The 18,260-nt window shown below is 37.3% G+C and overlaps 1 protein-coding gene across 1 annotated transcript; it reads left to right on the forward strand.

Annotated features, from left to right (window-relative positions):
* Positions 1–1,659: 1,659 nt before the first annotated feature.
* LOC130961368 (3-ketoacyl-CoA thiolase 2, peroxisomal) lies at positions 1,660–6,171 on the forward strand. The gene is made up of 14 exons (XM_057887215.1): positions 1,660–1,888; positions 2,898–2,974; positions 3,112–3,196; positions 3,366–3,492; positions 3,649–3,747; positions 3,839–3,906; positions 4,006–4,113; positions 4,249–4,326; positions 4,402–4,534; positions 4,616–4,712; positions 4,923–5,046; positions 5,152–5,260; positions 5,510–5,593; positions 5,685–6,171. Exons 1-14 carry the CDS (start codon positions 1,796–1,798, stop codon positions 5,792–5,794), a joined length of 1,392 nt encoding a protein of 463 aa, XP_057743198.1. The 5' UTR covers positions 1,660–1,795; the 3' UTR covers positions 5,795–6,171.
* Positions 6,172–18,260: the final 12,089 nt, after the last annotated feature.

Here is an 18,260-nt window from a genome sequence, read left to right on the forward strand (position 1 = left end):
ATAAGAGAACTAAAAAGAACAAAGATGTAGGAATAAGAAATTGTAAAGGAAACAAGATGAAAACAAGAATTTAACCCTGGATCTAAGATGAGAATAACCTAATCCTAACCTAATTCTAGAGAGAAGAGGGAGCTTCTCTCTCTAGAAAACTAACTAAAGGCTCATCATGACAAACTAAGTGCTCCCCTCTTGTCAAATCTTCAATTCTGCATGAAATACTCTCTGGAATCAGTTGGATTTGGGACTAGGAAGCTCAGAAATCGTCCCCACATTTTCACTTTAATGAGGTCACGTGCGAGCATCGACGCGTACACATGGGTCATGCGTACACGTCGCTTGACATTTTACCATCCACGCGTACGCGTCGCCATGCGACTTCATATCCATGCGTGCGCGTCTGTTGCGCATCCGCGTCGGTGTATACCCTCCAAATCTTTGATTTTCCATGAATTCTCCACTTTGCATGCTTTTCTCTTCACTCCTTTGATCAATTCCTAGCCTTTTCAACCTGAATTCACTAACAAACACATCAAGGCATCTAGTGGAATCAAAGGTGAATTAAAATTACCAATTTAGGGGCTTAAAAAGCATGTTTTTACACTTAAGCACAAATTAAGGGAGAATTACAAAACCATGCTATTTCATTGAATAAATGTAGGAAAATGTGATAAAATCCCCCAAAATAAGCACAAGATAAACCACAAAATTGGAGTTTATCATCTCTCGAGGCTAGTTCTCGTTCCAAGTTCTGCACTTTGTGCCTAAGTTCTTGCATGATTTTCGAGTTGTCATCCCCTGTTCCCCCGAATGGACGCCTTTCAGGAGATCTGGAGTGCTGGTCTTCTCGTCGGGACAGTGGCCTCGACTGTTCGCGAGAGGCAGCTGCGGAACTTACCCTGCTTCTCATGCGGTCTTCTCCCTCCTCCCGGAGCTCCTCCGACAGCAAAAACAACTCTATATCCACGCTAGGTCCCCACAGACGACGCCAATGTTTGTCTGCTCGGGCATTCGGTGGGTCGGGTTGAACTGGTACTGGAGCAGAGACTCAAAGGGGTTAGGACCTGAGCGCGAGCTGGGATGCTGGAGGAGGATGCTTGCTTGGATTAGTGGGGTGATGATGTGGTTGGGCCACCTGCACGGACTCCGACACTCTAGTTAGTATCCGTACAAAAGGCAGCTATTAGAGTTAGGATAAGTGACGTATCTCTGGGGAGGGGTAGGTCCCTCCCCTTTTATAGTATGTACTCAGGTAGGCCCCTTGTGGCCAGACCCACCTTCTTGAAAGCTTCTACTAGCTGTATAGATATACTACGTGGATGAGGAGATGATGTGCAGGTCACCTCCTAGCTCAGGTCGAGCGACCCGTCGGATTGGCCATTCATGTCCGAACCCGGATTGCTGGTGGGGTAGGCCGAAACAACTTAAAAATTTAATTATTAAATATTAATATTTTAAATAATTAAATTATTAATATATTTATTTTTTATTATTTCAATATACATTTTATCCAATGTACCGATGTGCGTGCATCTTTATTGTTATTTTATTTTGAAGATATCAGATGTAGTGACGCCATCTTTCATGAATAATTTTAATACTCTACATTAAATCAAAATGATCAGGATCTATTTATTTATTTATTAAATAAATAAATAAATATGTTAATAAATTAATAAATAGTTGTAGAAGCAACGAAGGAATACCAAGTGAAGAAGCTTACGTCTTTCTGCATTATCGCTCCTTTGAATTGGTTCATTTCCCAATCGAAAGGATCACAATCACGAATTCCCCAAACATGGAGAAAGCCATTAACCGACAGAAGGTTCTACTTCACCATCTCAATCCTTCCTCCTCCAACGTCGACTCATCTTCATCTTCATCCATCTTTGTGAGCTTCAATCCCATTCCCTTTCCAATTCTTTTTATTTTTATTTTTATCTCGCGCGTTGTTCCTATCGCCACCTTTTTTTTTTCGTTTATTCCATTTTTAACAGCGTATGTGAATTTTGGCTATTTTTGCGACACTTGATTTCTCCGATTGATTATTTCTGCAAATTATTTGTAAAAGGTCTTCATTTTGCATCCATGTCTGTTTATTGTAATTTTAATTTGAGTAAAGAGCTAACCGATCTGTAAAGCTCGGAAAAGATGGGAATATTCACCTTAGTTCTTTTGATTTTACCTCCACTCTATTGAAGTATTGATCCAAGGTTGATGATACTCACTTTAAACAAGCGTTTGGTTTAGAAGATTCTAGCATTTGAGTCTGTTATCTGTGCAGGTTGTAAATCTAGAACAACCTTTTGTTATTTCTGCAAGAATTTATTCCCTTGATTGATTACTAGCTATCTTGAAAAGAAACTCGTATGAGTTTCTGATACTGGACCGCGGAAACGCTATGCTTGAAGAAATTAAGATATGGATATGTTAGGATACTAAGATACGGGATAATAAATATATATCATGTCATAAAATATATAAACTTGCTATAAAAAAAATTGCTAATTTAAGTATCTTAATGGGGTATATTATATAAATACTTAAATGTGTTTATTTATTTGTTATTCTAGAACTTTCATACATATGAGAATAATATTTCAGAAAAACCTAAATTAAAATTTATAATATATAAGTAGGAGTATCTAAAATTATCCAGTATCAGTAGAGAGTAGACTTTTGAAAGCTTCCATTCAACATAGATTTTTGGATCAGAATTTTCCGAATCGTTTGTTTTTAAAAATTAGCCATATGATACGTTTGCTATATCTGGTTTTCTTGATTTATTCTTTGCTCAAAAATCTTATAAAATGTTCTTTTTCTATAAGCTTGCTCATGTACTGTGAATTAAACTGATTATGGTATTCTTGTGTTTGTTTGTTGAACATTGGATCAAATAGGCTTCAGTGTGTCTTGCCGGGGACAGTGCTGCTTATCAAAGGACTGGTGTATTTGGGGATGATGTTGTAATTGTGGCGTAAGTTTAACTCTTAGTCAAATTAAACATGTTATTTTAACGAATAGTATTTACGTACGAATATTAAACATCAATGTTGGAGTGAATTCATGGTTTATTGATCCTTCTTTGAATGCGAATATTTTACCTATTTGCAGAGCATATAGGACTGCCATATGTAAAGCTAAACGTGGTGGTTTCAAAGACACCCCTGCTGATGATCTATTAGCTCCTGTTTTGAAGGTTTGATATTCAATTTTTATTTTTATTTTATTTTATTTTTTCACTTTAGAAATTTAACATGTTATCATAAACATGTTGATTATGTACGTTGACTTTGTACCTTGTTCACATTCCAGTCTGTTAAATGTGCCCATTTACGTGAACATGATTTTGTAAGGCTTTATTGTAGGCTGTAGTAGAGAAAACCAACTTGAACCCGAGTGAAGTTGGTGACATTGTTGTGGGTTCTGTATTGGCACCTGGTGCTCTAAGAGCTACAGAATGCCGAATGGCTGCATTTTATGCTGGTTTCCCTGGTATAGGTCTTTATGTTTTTTAATTTGATAAATGATTGTGGTTTAATATCTTGACATATGACAATTATTTCCCTGGTATAGGTCTTTATGTTTTTGAATTTGATAAATGATTGTCGTTTAATATCTTGACATATGACAATTATTTCTCCTATCCAGAAACTGTCCCTGTTAGGACAGTTAATAGGCAATGTTCATCTGGGCTTCAGGCTGTTGCTGATGTAGCTGCATCTATAAGGGCTGGGTTCTATGAAATTGGTGAGGATATATCAAATTATTTTGCACGTCTTATGAGTGCTGTTACCTTTTTGGCACCTTTTGTTCATGACTTACTGGCTTTTCTGTGTAGGTATTGGTGCTGGTTTGGAATCTATGTCAACTAATGCAATGGGATGGGACGGAGATGTCAATCCTAAAGTATTATTTTCCTCTATTCTACCACCATTCTCCAATTTTAGTTTCTGGAAAACCTCTTCAATGGCTACAAGGTGCTGATATATTATACTGTGTTGATAGGTAAAACAGTTTGAGCAAGCCCGAAACTGCCTTCTTCCAATGGGGGTTACCTCTGAGAATGTTGCACAGCGTTTTGGGGTGTCAAGGAAGGAACAGGATCAGGCTGCTGTAAGTTGAATATACCTTTTGGTGCAATATTATGTTCCCTTGCTTTCTCTTTTCTTTTTTTTTTTCTTGGGGTTAAAAGAACACTCTTTAACTGAGTTTTCCTAAAAAAAAAAAAAAATAAATACAAATTTGTAGGTTGAATCTCACAGGCGTGCAGCTGCTGCTACTGCTGCTGGAAAATTTAAAGATGAGATTATACCGGTTTCCACCAAGGTATTTGCTGTTTCAGTGCATAGCTAATCTATGTTTGGAGTTTTAGCCTTAAATGAACTTTTCCCCCCAAAACAGATTGTGGACCCCAAAACTGGTGATGAGACGCCTGTGACCATTTCCGTTGATGATGGAATTAGACCTAATGCCTCAGTGGCTGATCTTGGAAAGCTCAAACCTGTGTTTAAGAAAGATGGATCAACCACTGCTGGTATAATAAGATAATTAAAGTTAATAGTTCATTTTCTCGAATTATATTTGATACTTTCGCTGCTTGGTCGCTTGATTTTAGGTAATTCGAGCCAGGTGAGTGATGGTGCTGGGGCTGTTTTACTGATGAAAAGGAGTACTGCAATGCAAAAAGGACTACCCATCCTTGGCGTTTTCAGGTATTCAATCGGTAACATAGAAGTTATGATCCTTCGCAAAATTTGTATGCGGATTTCAAATTGGAATGTGCATGTCCCTCAATGAATACTGGGCAATAGATTTTCAAATATGATGTACTCCAGAAGTGAAAAAACAAAACAAAATAATTAAAAAAAAAAGAAGCGCCTTATTTTAATCTGAAGAAGATTATTTTCTTGATTGTTATGCAGGTCATTTTCTGCAGTTGGTGTTGATCCTGCTATCATGGGTGTTGGCCCAGCTGCTGCAATTCCAGTTGCTGTAAAGGCTGCAGGTCTAGAGCTTGATGATATTGATCTTTTTGAAATAAATGAGGTACTATAATTGTCACTATGGATCAATGGGCTAAACAATATTGCTGTCTCACTTCTTAGCTCCATTTGTGTATATTCTTAACTTGCATGGTTTGCATTTGTTCAGGCATTTGCTTCTCAGTTTGTATATTGCCGGAACAAGTTGGGACTTGATGCTGAAAAGATCAATGTTAATGGTGGTGCAATGGCCCTTGGACATCCTTTGGGTGCAACAGGTATATACCAAAAGTTCCACCACGATATTCCTAAAGCTGCAAGACCATTGCTGATTAATAAAGTCTAACTTGTCATACTCCTTGGCCTGTGATTCTGCTGATTTATAAGAAATTTATCTTTTTTATGTGAACACTATCTTTTGTCATCCTTGTGAAGTTCACAAACCAAAACTCGATTGCTGTTTCTTGTACTTTATGACCTGTAGTACTGGACATTCTTATTATTTTGCAACTTGTTACTTGTTCCAGGTGCGCGATGCACTGCAACGCTGTTGCATGAAATGAAGCGCCGCGGAAAAGACTGTCGGTTTGGAGTCATTTCTATGTGCATAGGTACAGTTCCTTTGAACATGCATGCATGTGCGTACCCATTGTGCCTGAATACTGCATTGCAGGTGATAATGGCTATTTATATCTTGAGCAGGAACTGGAATGGGGGCAGCTGCTGTCTTTGAGAGAGGTGATGGTGTTGATGAGCTAAGCAATGCGCGAAAAGTGGCTACCAACAACCTTCTATCCAAGGATGCTCGTTAGAAATTTGTTACTCCATCGTCGTTTGATTTGGTGATCGTTAATTCAAAATAAAGCTTTGTTTTGTGATATTGAAAATGTCATCACTTGAAGAAGGATTTAGTCCTTTATATTCTTAATAGACGTGTTATTTTTATTGTTTAGACTTTATCTGCAAAGTCACTATAGTTTAGAAATATTATTGTATTGAAAGGAAGGGCTCAAGGAATAGAATTTGTAACGAGCATTCGGTGCATGGGACAATGCTATCACCCATAAGCATAAGTTTTTATTAAATCTTAGTTTAAATTTACGTTGATAACTTGTATTAAATCTGCACTTTTAAATTATCATGGGATATGTATTTGAGTTTTGATTTTGGAGAAAAAGGCTTGTAATTATCTTTAGCTCTAAAACAAGAATTTGTAAATACATCCAAGATGTGATACGAATGACCGAACTTAGGTCTGTTGCAGTCCGCAGAATAGAAGAACTTTCACTAATGTAATAGAACTAAACAAACGTCAAGTACCGTCTCTATTTTATTTTTTATTTTTTTTCGTAATGATTGACTTCATAGCTTCACAAATTTATTGAAAAGGAAAATGTGCTATTAATACTCTACTAGGGTGTTAACTGTAGGTAGGGTTATAACAGTTGATTTTTTTTTTTTTTTTTTGGCCTTTAGTTGATTTGATATATGCAAGAAATTTTAATAAAATTGTGTAGAAATGATTAAGTATAATAGTTTAGTTACACATTCAAGTGTTTGTTTGGTCGCTATTATTTTGTTAAAAAAAGATCTTTTTTAATAAAAAAATCTTTTTTATTTTTTTAGCGTGTTTGGCAAATTTCTAGTAGTAAAAGTAAAAGCACTAGAAAAATAAAAAAAAAACATCTTTTTTGAGAAGTTGTAATTTACATCTTTTTTAAAAGATCTTTTTTCTTAAAAAAAGATGTTTTTCATGTAATAAATAAGCAAAAAGGTACTTTTAAATTGTTATATCCAAATATAATTGATAGATAAAAAAATTGTTTTGCATGAGATATCTAAACATAAAATTACTTTTACTTCTCCATAAGATCTTTTAAAAAAAGATAACTCGAAAAAAGACCTTTTCTTAGAAGCTCACCCAAACAAGCCCAAAGTTGGTCTAAATTCAACAATACCAAAACTACCATTTTACTAACATCTTTATTGGTTCTGATTTTTTTGATCATCATTAAATAATTTCGGTTCGTTTTTTAGTTTATTTTAGTTCATTTATGAATTAATTGAGGTTCACTTGATACTGCTGATAAGTATTGAGCAAATTTTTTAGCAAAGAAGAACGAAATTATTTATTTCACTTTATTCAATTGCATTAGATTCCACTCTATTCCATTCAATTAGTTCAGTTTGAACAATCAGTAAAAAAAATTCAATCATCAACAAAAACACATCAAATTCATTTCTGGATCCAAATGAACCTTAATTAAATTAAGAGATGAACCGAAATTACTTAAGAAATAAAAAATTTGGTCAATACTTATCAGCAGCATCAAGTGAATCTCAATTAATACACAAATGAACCAAAATAAATTAAGAAATGAACCAAAATTATTTAATGATGGCATTAGAAAAAATCAGAACTAATAAAGATATTTACAAAATGTTAGAGTTATTGGTGATGACGATAACAAAAAAGGAAAAAAAAAAGAAGAAGAGGAGAAGGAGGTGTGTAATTTAAAAAGTTATAACAACTTAGTTAAACTTAATTAAGTATTTTACTTGAATGTAGAACTTTATTGTAAGCATAAATAGCAAGTTAGAACAACAAACATTATTATATTATTTCGAAAGTGCTAAGTAACAAACCTATAAGTTGTAATATATTTTCGTATCTTTCTTTTAATATTTAATGTATTTTTGATATATTTGTTTTTGTATTATACTTATTCTAAGGGTTATCTAAAACTAGGTTGTTTTTGGGTTTGAACGTGAGGTCCAATCTACTTTAAGGGCAGTATCTGACATTTATTGGTGTCACTGTGTCAGGTGTCGTTGTTCGAATTCCTTGTGAGGAGGTGAAGGGTAGTACATGTAAGGGACTCCGATGTTTAAGTTAGCAAAAATTTTAATAAGTTTTTAGTTGATTGGGTCCTGAATATACCTGAGGGTGTCAGTATATATAGTAGAATAGACAACCATCTTTTATAGTAGTTCCACTTTTGATGTTGGATGGCTGTTCTTTTTTTTTAAGAGAGTTGTTGAGATCTCCTTTCTACATAAATAGGAGAGATTTTGAGGAGTTAGTTACTTATTTAAATAGATAAGATTGGAATCCAGTCGCTGCGCCCGATCTCTATCGAATTCGAATAGGTGTAAATAAGATGTGATCTTTTTGATGGACCTTTATTTATTTGGGTTTGTCCTTAAATCAGGGTATGAACAATATTATTATATATTTTTGAAATTTTATCAATAGCAAACAATGAAGGATTATTCAGAAAAAAAATTCTAAAATAATTTAAAAATATAAAAATAAAAGTGATGATAGATTTTATAGGTCTTCGTATTTAAATAATTTTACCAATTTAAATAAGGATACAGAAATTTAATTTGTGTATTTAGTTGTATTTTCATATTCATAAATACAGAAACAAAATTTACAATATTTTGTATCTTTGCCAGTGAAAATGTGAGAAATTTTAAGTTCTCATTTTTATTGATGATGCAAGCGAAAATGCACCCAACATTATTTAACATTTTCACCGCTCTTACAAGCGAAAATACAATATTTTTGCAATGCTTGCAAGTGAAAATATGTGTAGATAGTACGTACGTGTGTGTCTGTAGTTAGTGATAATTTTAAAGGGAGTGACTTTTTATGATGACCGAATTTATACACTCTCTTATATGTCTTTTTCACCCATAAATTATTTAAGGAAACAACACAAACACAAACACAAATTATTGTAAATTTTTGCAATTTTTCATATATTATTTTTTACATTTTTGCTGACATAGCCATAAAAAATATTGTAAATTTTGTTTAGCAACCATACGAAAATATAACTAAATGTATAACTTGATAAATTCTTACATTTTTATTTAAATTGGTAAATATGTAATACGTGTTCAAGAGGACATTTTTGATATAAGTTAAGAGAGAGAATGATAATCTTATCATTTTTAAGGATCTAAATATTAGAAAAATTATATTATACCGGTATTAGACATAAAAAAAATTAAAAATTTATCTAAAAAATAATGGTGCTGAAATGACAGTATTTATAAGGCACATTGAGCTAAGTCAGCACAACAAAAAGTTCAAAAGTGCTCTTTAAATTTATTAAAATGCACAAATTTAGCATTAATTTTTGAAATTATTTAATCTATATTTCAATTTGATTTATTATTTAGATTTATCAAAAGACTTTATTTGATTTTGATTTATTCATTTTTTGGAGTATGACCAAGAAAGAAAAAAAAAACAAAAAACAACAAACAACACAACTAAGAAGTTAAAGTGTTTTACTAAAGGAAAAGTATGTGGAACCAAAAGGTTGCCAGCCAAAAATTAAACAAAACTACATTAATTTATATTAATAATTAATTTTAAATTTTTTAAATTCAAAATTTAAAAAAATTAAAATTGATTAATTAAACCTAATTAAAACCTATAAAAACCTTCTTTTTTCTCTCACATTAACCTATCTACCTCCAATAATCACACACACAAATCTCATGCCGAATGTTGCCGAGGACGATGATGACGAATCATATACTGCATCAGATGCAGATAAATCTGGAGTAGCTTGAGACCAATTTGGCACAGATGGTTGGTGGACGAAATTGTGATCCGTGCTCTTTGTACTTGTATAAAATTTAATAATTGGCTCTATTTGAATTCACAACTTCGTTCAACTAACCAGCAAGTGTACTGGGTCGTCCAAGTAATACCTTACGTGAGTAAGGGTCGATCCCACAGAGATTGTTGGTATGAAGCAAGCTATGGTCACCTTGTAAATCTCAATTAGGCAGATTAAATTGGTTTATGGTTTCAAAAATTAATAATAAAATAGAAAATAAAAGGGATAGAAATACTTATGTAAATCAATAGTGGGAATTTCAGATAGGTGTATGGAGATGCTGTGTTCCTCTTGAAACTCTACTTCACTACTCACTCTTCCTTCAATCCTTCTTACTCCTTTCCATGGCAAGCTGTATGTAGGGCATCACTATCATCAATGGCTACTTTTAATCCTCTCGGGAAAATGGTCCTATGCGCTGTCACTGCACGGCTAATCGTCTGGAGGCATCACCCTTGGTTGATAGCTACATCCCATCCTCTCAGTGAAAATGGTCCAAATGCTCTGTCACAGCACGACTAATCATCTGTTGGTTCTCAATCAGGTTGGAGTAGAATCCATTGATTCTTTTGGGTCTGTCACTAACGCCCAGCCTTCAGGAGTTTGAAGCTCGTCACAGTCATTCAATACCGGAATCCTACTCGGAATACCACAGACAAGGTTAGACTTTCCGGATTCCCAGGATCCTACTCGGAATACCACAGACAAGGTTAGACTTTCCGAATCCCCATGAATGACGTCATCTATCTAGCTTATACCACGAAGATTCTGTTGGAGAATCTAAGAGATATGCGCCCGGCCTAAGGTAGAACGGAAGTGGTTGTCAATCACGCGCGTTCATAGGTGAGAATGATGATGAGTGTCACGGATCATCACATTCATCAAAGTGTTGTGCAACGTATATCTTGGAATAAGAATAAGAGAGAATTGAATAAAAAGTAATAGTAATTGTATTGAAACTTGAGGTACAGCAGAGCTCCACACCCTTAATCTATGGTGTGCAGAAACTCCACCGTTGAAAATACATAAGTGAAAGGTTCAGGCATGGCCGAATGGCCAGCCCCCAAAACATGATCAAAAGATCAAACGTGGCCAAAAAGACTTCTAATACAATAGTTAAATGTTCTATTTATAATAAACTAGCTCCTAGGGTTTACATGAGTAAGTAATTGATGCATAAATCCACTTCCGGGGCCCACTTGGTGTATGCTTCGGCTGAGCTTGATCTATCCATGAGCTGAGACTTCTCTTGGAGTTGAACTCCAAGTTATGACATGTTTTGGGTGTTCAACTCCGGATCATGACATTTTTCTGGCGTTTAACTCCAGACAGCAGCATGTACTTGGCGTTCAACGCCAAGTTACGTCGTCAATTTCCGAATGAAGTATGGACTATTATATATTGCTGGAAAGCTCTGGATGTCTACTTTCCAACACTGTTGAGACCGTGCCAATTGGGGTTCTGTAGCCCCAGAAAATCCATTTCGAGTGCAAGGAGGTCAGATTCCAACAGCATCAGCAGTCCTTTTGTCAGCCTTTTTCAGAGTTTTGCTCAAGTCCCTCAATTTCAGCCAGAAATTACCTGAAATCACAGAAAAACACACAAACTCATAGTAAAGTCCAGAAATGTGAATTTAACATAAAAACTAATGAAAACATCCCTAAAAGTAGCTTGAACTTACTAAAAACTACCTAAAAACAATGCCAAAAAGCGTATAAATTATCCGCTCATCACAACACCAAACTTAAATTGTTGCTTGTCCCCAAGCAACTGAAAATCAAATAGGATAAAAAGAAGAGAATATACTGTGAATTCCAAAATATCAATGAATATTAATTCTAATTAGATGAGCGGGACTTGTAGCTTTTTGCTTCTGAATAGTTTTGGCATCTCACTTTTTCCTTTGAAGTTCTGAATGATTGGCTTCTTTAGGAACTTAGAATTTTGGATAGTGTTATTGACTTTCCTAGTTAAGCATGTTGATTCTTGAACACAGCTACTTATGAGTCTTGGCCGTGGCCCTAAGCACTTTGTTTTTCAATATTACCACCGGATACATAAATGCCACAGACACATAACTGGGTGAACCTTTTCAGATTGTGATGCTTCTTTGCTAGAGTCCCCAGTTAGAGGTGTCCAGAGCTCTTAAGCACACTCTTTTGCTTTGGATCACGACTTTAACCACTCAGTCTCAAGCTTTTCACTTGGACCTTCATGACACAAGCACATGGTTAGGGACAGCTTGATTTAGCCGCTTAGGCCTGGATTTAATTTCCTTGGGCCCTCCTATCCATTGATGCTCAAAGCCTTGGATCCTTTTTACCCTTGCCTTTTGGTTTTAAGGGCTATTGGCTTTTTCTGCTTGCTTTTTCTTTTTCTTTCTATTTTTTTTTCGCCACTTTTTTTTTTCGCAAGCTTCTTCTTTTTCACTGCTTTTTCTTGCTTCAAGAATCAATTTCATGATTTTTCAGATCATCAATAACATTTCTCTTTGTTCATCATTCTTTCAAGAGCCAACAGTTTTAACATTCATAAACAACAAGATCAAAAGACATATGCACTGTTCAAGCATTCATTCAGAAAACAAAAGTATTGTCACCACATCAATATAATTAAACTAATTTCAAGGATAATTTCGAAATTCATGTACTTCTTGTTCTTTTTGAATTAAAACATTTTTCATTTAAGAGAGGTGAAGGATTAATGGATTTTATTCATAGCTTTAAGGCATGGTTACATACTAATGATCATGAAGTAAAGACACAAAACATAGATAAACACAACATTAAAAACCGAAAACAGAAAGAAATAAAGAACAAGGAATGAATCCACCTTTAGTGGCGTCTTCTTCTTGAAGGACCAATGATGTTCTTAAGCTCTTCTATGTCCCTTCCTTGCCTTTGTTGCTCCTCCCTCATTGCTCTTTGATCTTCTCTTATTTCATGGAGAATGATGGAGTGCTCATGATGTTCCACCCTTAATTGTTCCACATTGTGGCTCAAATCTTCTAAGAAAGTGTTGAGTTGTTCCCAATAGTTGTTGGGAGGAAAGTGCATCCCTTGAGGCATCTCAGGGATTTCTTGATGATGAGCTTCCTCATGCATCTCTTGAGAACCGTAAAGGGTCTCTCTTGCTTGCTCCATCCTCTTCTTGGTGATGGGCTTATCCTCTTCAATGAGGATGTCTCCTTCTATGATAACTCCAGCTGAGTAACATAGATGGCAAATAAGGTGAGGAAAAGCTAGCCGTGCCATGGGTGAGGGCTTGTCGGCTATTTTGTAGATTTTATTGGAGATGACCTCATGAACTTCTACTTCCTCTCCAATCATGATGCCATGAATCATGATGGCCCGATCCACAGTAACTTCAGATTGGTTGCTAGTAGGAATGATGGAGCGTTGAATGAACTCCAACCATCCTCTAGCTGTAGGCTTGAGATCCAGTCTTCTTAGTTGGACTGGCTTGCCTTTGGAGTCTCTCTTCCATTGAGCTCCTTCCAAACATATGTCCATTAGGACTTGGTCCAACCTTTGATTAAAGTTGACCCTTCTAGTGTAGGGGCGTTCATCTCCTTGCATCATGGGCAAGTGGAATGCCAACCTCACATTTTCCGGACTAAAATCTAAGTATTTCCCCCGAACTATTGTGAGATAATTCTTTGGACTCGGGTGCATACTTTGATCATGGTTCCTAGTGATCCATGCATTGGCATAGAACTCTTGAACCATTAAGATTTCGACTTGTTGCATGGGGTTGGTTAGGACTTCCCAACCTCTTCTTCGGATTTCATGTCGGATCTCCGGATACTCATTTTTCTTGAGCTTGAAAGGGACCTCAGGGATCACCTTCTTCTTTGCCACAACATCATAGAAGTGGTCTTGATGGCTCTTGGAGATGAATCTTTCCATCTCCCATGACTCGGAGGTGGAAGCTTTTGCCTTCCCTTTTCCTTTTCTAGAGGATTCTTCGGCCTTAGGTGCCATTGATGGTAATGAAAAAACAAAAAGCTTATGCTTTTACCACACCAAACTTAAAATATTGCTCGCCTTCGAGCAAGAGAAGAAATAAGAGAAGGAGAAGAAGAAGAAATATGGTAGAGAGGGAGAGCTGTAGTTTCGGCTAAGTAGGAGAAGAGGGGATTGAGTTGTGTGAAAATGAAGTAGAATGGAAGGGTATTTATAGGGAGAGGGGGGAGTGTATGTTCGGCCATTTTGGGTGGGAATGGGTGGGAAAATGGTTTTGAATTTTTGAAGGTAGGTGGGGTTTATGGGGAAGAGTGGATGGATGTGAGTGGTGAAGGGGGTAATTGGGAAGAGGAATTGAGGTGATTGGTGAAGAGTGTTGGGAAGTGTGACATGGGGAAGAGTAATCACAAGAACTAGGATTAGGAGGTAAGGTGGGAATATGGTAGGTGGGAATCCTGTGGGGTCCACAGATCCTGAGGTGATCCTGTGGGGTCCACAGGTCCTGAGGTGTCAAGGAATTTCATCCCTGCACCAAATAGGCATGTAAATTGCCTTTGCACACCATTCTGGCGTTTAAACGCCGTGTGGTGCACATTCTGGGCGTTCAACAAGCATGTTTCTGGCGTTGAACGCCAGTTTCATGCTTGTTACTGGCGTTCAGCGCCAGCTTTTCTTCTCTGGGCACATTCCTGGCGTTCAGCGCCAGAATGTTGCTTGTTTCTGGCGTTCAGCGCCAAAATGATGCTCTGTTCTGGCGTTGAACGCCGGCCAGATGCATCTTACTGGCGTTGAACGCCAGCCTGTGCTTCCTCCAGGGTGCAAATTTTTTTCTGCTGTTTTTGACTCTGTTTTTAATTTTTATGATTTTTTTCGTGACTCCTTATGACTATGTACCTAATAAAACACAAAATAACAATAATAAAAATTAGATAAATAAAATTGGGTTGCCTCCCAACAAGCGCTTCTTTAATGTCAATAGCTTGACAGTGGCTCTCATGGAGCCACAAGGTGATCAGGTCAATGTTGTATAGTCCCAACACCAAACTTAGAGTTTGGATATGGGGTCTTAACACCAAACTTAGAGTTTGACTGTGTGGGCTCTTCTTGACTCTGAACTGAGAGAAGCTCTTCATGCTTACTCTCTTTTGTCACAGAGGGATGGCCATGTGCCTTAAACACAAGGTAGTCCCCATTCAATTGAAGGACTAATTCACCTCTGTTGACATCTATCACAGCTCCTGCTGTGGCTAGGAAAGGTCTTCCAAGGATGATGCAATCATCCTCTTCCTTCCTAGTGTCTAAGATTATGAAATCAGCAGGGATGTAAAGGCCTTCAACCTTTACTAACACGTCCTCTACTATTCCATAAGCTTGTCTCAATGATTTGTCTGCCAATTGTAATGAGAACAAGGCAGGTTGTACCTCAATGATCCCCAACTTCTCTATTACAGAGAGTGGCATAAGATTTATCCCTGACCCTAGATCACACAGAGCTTTTTCAAAGGTCATGGTGCCTATGGTACAAGGTATTAAGAACTTGCCTGGATCTTGTTTCTTTTGAGGTAGAATTTGCTGAATCCACGTATCCAGTTCATTAATGAGTGATGAGCGGATAATTTATACGCTTTTTGGCATTGTTTTTAGGTAGTTTTTAGTAAGATCAAGCTACTTTTAGGGATGTTTTCCTTAGTTTTTATGTTAAATTCACATTTCTGGACTTTACTATGAGTTTGTGTGTTTTTCTGTGATTTCAGGTAAATTCTAACTGAAATTGAGGGATTTGAGCAAAACTCTGAAAAAGGCTGACAAAAGGACTGCTGATGCTGTTGGAATCTGACCTCCCTGCACTCGAAATGGATTTTCTGGAGCTACAGAACTCCATTCGGCCATGCCTGAACCTCTTTTTCTTATGTATTTTCAACGGTGGAGTTTCTGCACACCATAGATTAAGGGTGTGGAGCTCTGCTGTACCTCAAGTATTAATGAAATTCTATTTTCTTTTATTCAATTCCTCTTTTATTCTTATTCCAAGATATTCATTCGTACCCAAGAACATGATGAATGTGATGAGTTAGATAACCCTCATTATCATTCTCACTTATGAACGCGCGTGATTGACAACCACTTCCGTTCTACATGCAACAGAGCTTGAATGCGTATCTCTTAGATTCCCCAACAGAATCTTCGTGGTATAAGCTAGATAGATGGCGGCATTTATGAGGATCCGGAAAGTCTCACCTTGTCTGTGGTATTCCGAGTAGGATCCTGGGAATCCGGAAAGTCTAACCTTGTCTGTGGTATTCCGAGTAGGATTCCGGTAATGAATGACTGTGACGTGCTTCAAACTTGCAAGTGCTGGGCGTTAGTGACAGACGCAAAAGAATCAAGGGATTCTATTCCAGTAGGCGCGGGAACCAACCAGTGATTAGCCGTACTGTGACAGAGTGCGTGAGCATTAGTTTTCACTGCGAGGATGGGATGTAGCCATCAACCATGGGTGATGCCTCCAGACGATTAGCCGTGCGAGTGACAGCCGCATAGGATCATTTTCCCGAGAGGATTGAAAGTAGCCACCGCTGATGGTGAATCCCTATACAAAGCTTGCCATGGAAAGGAGTAAAAAGGATTGAGTAGAAGCAGTAGGAGAGCAGGCGTCCTTGAGCCATACAGCACCTCCATTCGCTTATCTGAAATTCCCACCAATGAATCTGCATAAGTATTCTATCCCTTTTATTATTTCTATTTTATTATTTGAATCTAATCAAGTATCATGTTTAATCCGCCTGACTGAGATCTACAAGATGACCATAGCTTGCTTCATACCAACAATCTCTGTGGGATCGACCCTTACTCACGTAAGGTTTATTACTTGGACGACCCAGTGATGACAAGTCATCATATACCCATTTTTCAAGCTAATTTCACTTGTTTTGTTAGCATTTATGCACTTTCTTGCATCCTAAGTAAGTGATTTGGAGTGAAAATGCATGACTTCTCTAAATCAAGCAACCACCATGAAATTAATGTTAATCCATGAGGTTTGAGCTCATTTTAATTGAATTTTAATTGATTTATAAGCCTCTTGAATTTAGTGATACTTGGAGTGGTTGTTTTGGTTTATTGTAGGTGAAGAAAAGAAAAGAAAATGAAAAGCGTGGCCTAAGAAGCGTAGCACAAGAAAAGGAAAGCGTGGCCAAAGAGGAGAGAAGCGTGCCGCAACACAATGGGGGAAGCAACATTGCCCTCCACAAGGGCACAATGCCCTCTAGGAGGGCAACATAAAGGAACCAACCAAGGAAGCCAACTCTGCCCTGCCCACTCCAAGGGCAGAGCACAAAATGTGCCTTGGGATCAAGAGGAAGAGAACCTTGCCCTGCCCTCCACAAGAGCAGAATCGGGCTCTCCAAAGAATAAATTCAACGAAAAATATCAACCATGTGTGCCACAAGGATCGATCTTGGAACCATGAGGAAGCCAAGCACTAAGACCCATTGCCGTGCCAAGAAGCCGAGAAAAAAATGTAGTGTGTTTGCCTCCTCCGTGATTCGAACTTGGGACGTGAAGGAAGGGACATTGCCCTGCCCTTGGCGCGGGCAGGGCAGCATTTGAAATGGCGCACAATCCTGGCGCATCATCTTCAATCTTGGCGCACCAATTTTCTCCCCTGGCAGCACCAACACGCATCACACTCGTCCCTGGCAGCACCATCTCTTTCCTGCCCTGCCCTTGGCGCGGGCAGGGCAGCGTCCCACGCACCAACGCGCATCGCGCGCAACCTTGGCCGCACCAATCCTTGCTCCTGGCCGCACCAAAAGCACGCACCAAGCATCAATTTTCTGCCCTGCCCTCCACAAGGGCAGGGCAGCCTACTGGGAGTGATTTTTGGGCCGAAAATTCAAACTAAAAATCCATTTTAATTCATTTCTTCACCAATTCAAAAGCCCACCCAAATCCCAATATCCAAGAATAGAAAGTGTATAAATAGGAGTTAGTTTGATGTAATTAGGACTTTTACTTTGAGCTTTAAATTTTCACTTTTATTTTTGAGCTTTGAAAAATTGTTCTTGGAACTCTACTGAGAATTCTGAGAATTGGGGAGGAGAATTGATCTCTCTTCTTCCTCATTCTTGCCTAGGCACTTCTAATTTTTTTGCTTTGAGTTTTGGGTGTGAGAAATTGAGGAAATTCTGTCTCAATTCCCATTTCAAATTCTCTTCAACTCTTTTTCTGCATAATTGAATCTGTTTCCATTTCCTTTACTGCTTCTTCTTTAATTTTCTGTCAATTACTTTGTTAACTTGGATCTAGGAAGGCAAATAGAGATCTAGGCTCTGCTACCTAGTCTCTTGAGACCTGAGAACCAAATTTTACCTTTGGTTCATCTGTGAACCTCTGCTGCACTTTATTTCCTTGCTGTTTAAATTCTTATTGCTCCTAATTCAAGTTCTGCTCTCTTAATTGTTGCAATTTACTTTTCCTTGGTTTAGATCCTGCAATCCCTGTCCTCAATTCCCTTTTACTTTCAAGCAATTTATATTTCTTGCCATTTAAGTTACTGCAATTTACCTTTCTTGCACTTTAAGTTTCAGTCATTTAGTTTCTTGTTCTTTAAGATTCTGCAAGTTTACTTCTCTACTTTACAATTTACTGCATATTTCCCTCTCCCCTTT

Source organism: Arachis stenosperma, chromosome 2, assembly GCF_014773155.1.
Source record: "Arachis stenosperma cultivar V10309 chromosome 2, arast.V10309.gnm1.PFL2, whole genome shotgun sequence".
In the NCBI taxonomy this organism is placed as follows: domain Eukaryota; kingdom Viridiplantae; phylum Streptophyta; class Magnoliopsida; order Fabales; family Fabaceae; genus Arachis; species Arachis stenosperma.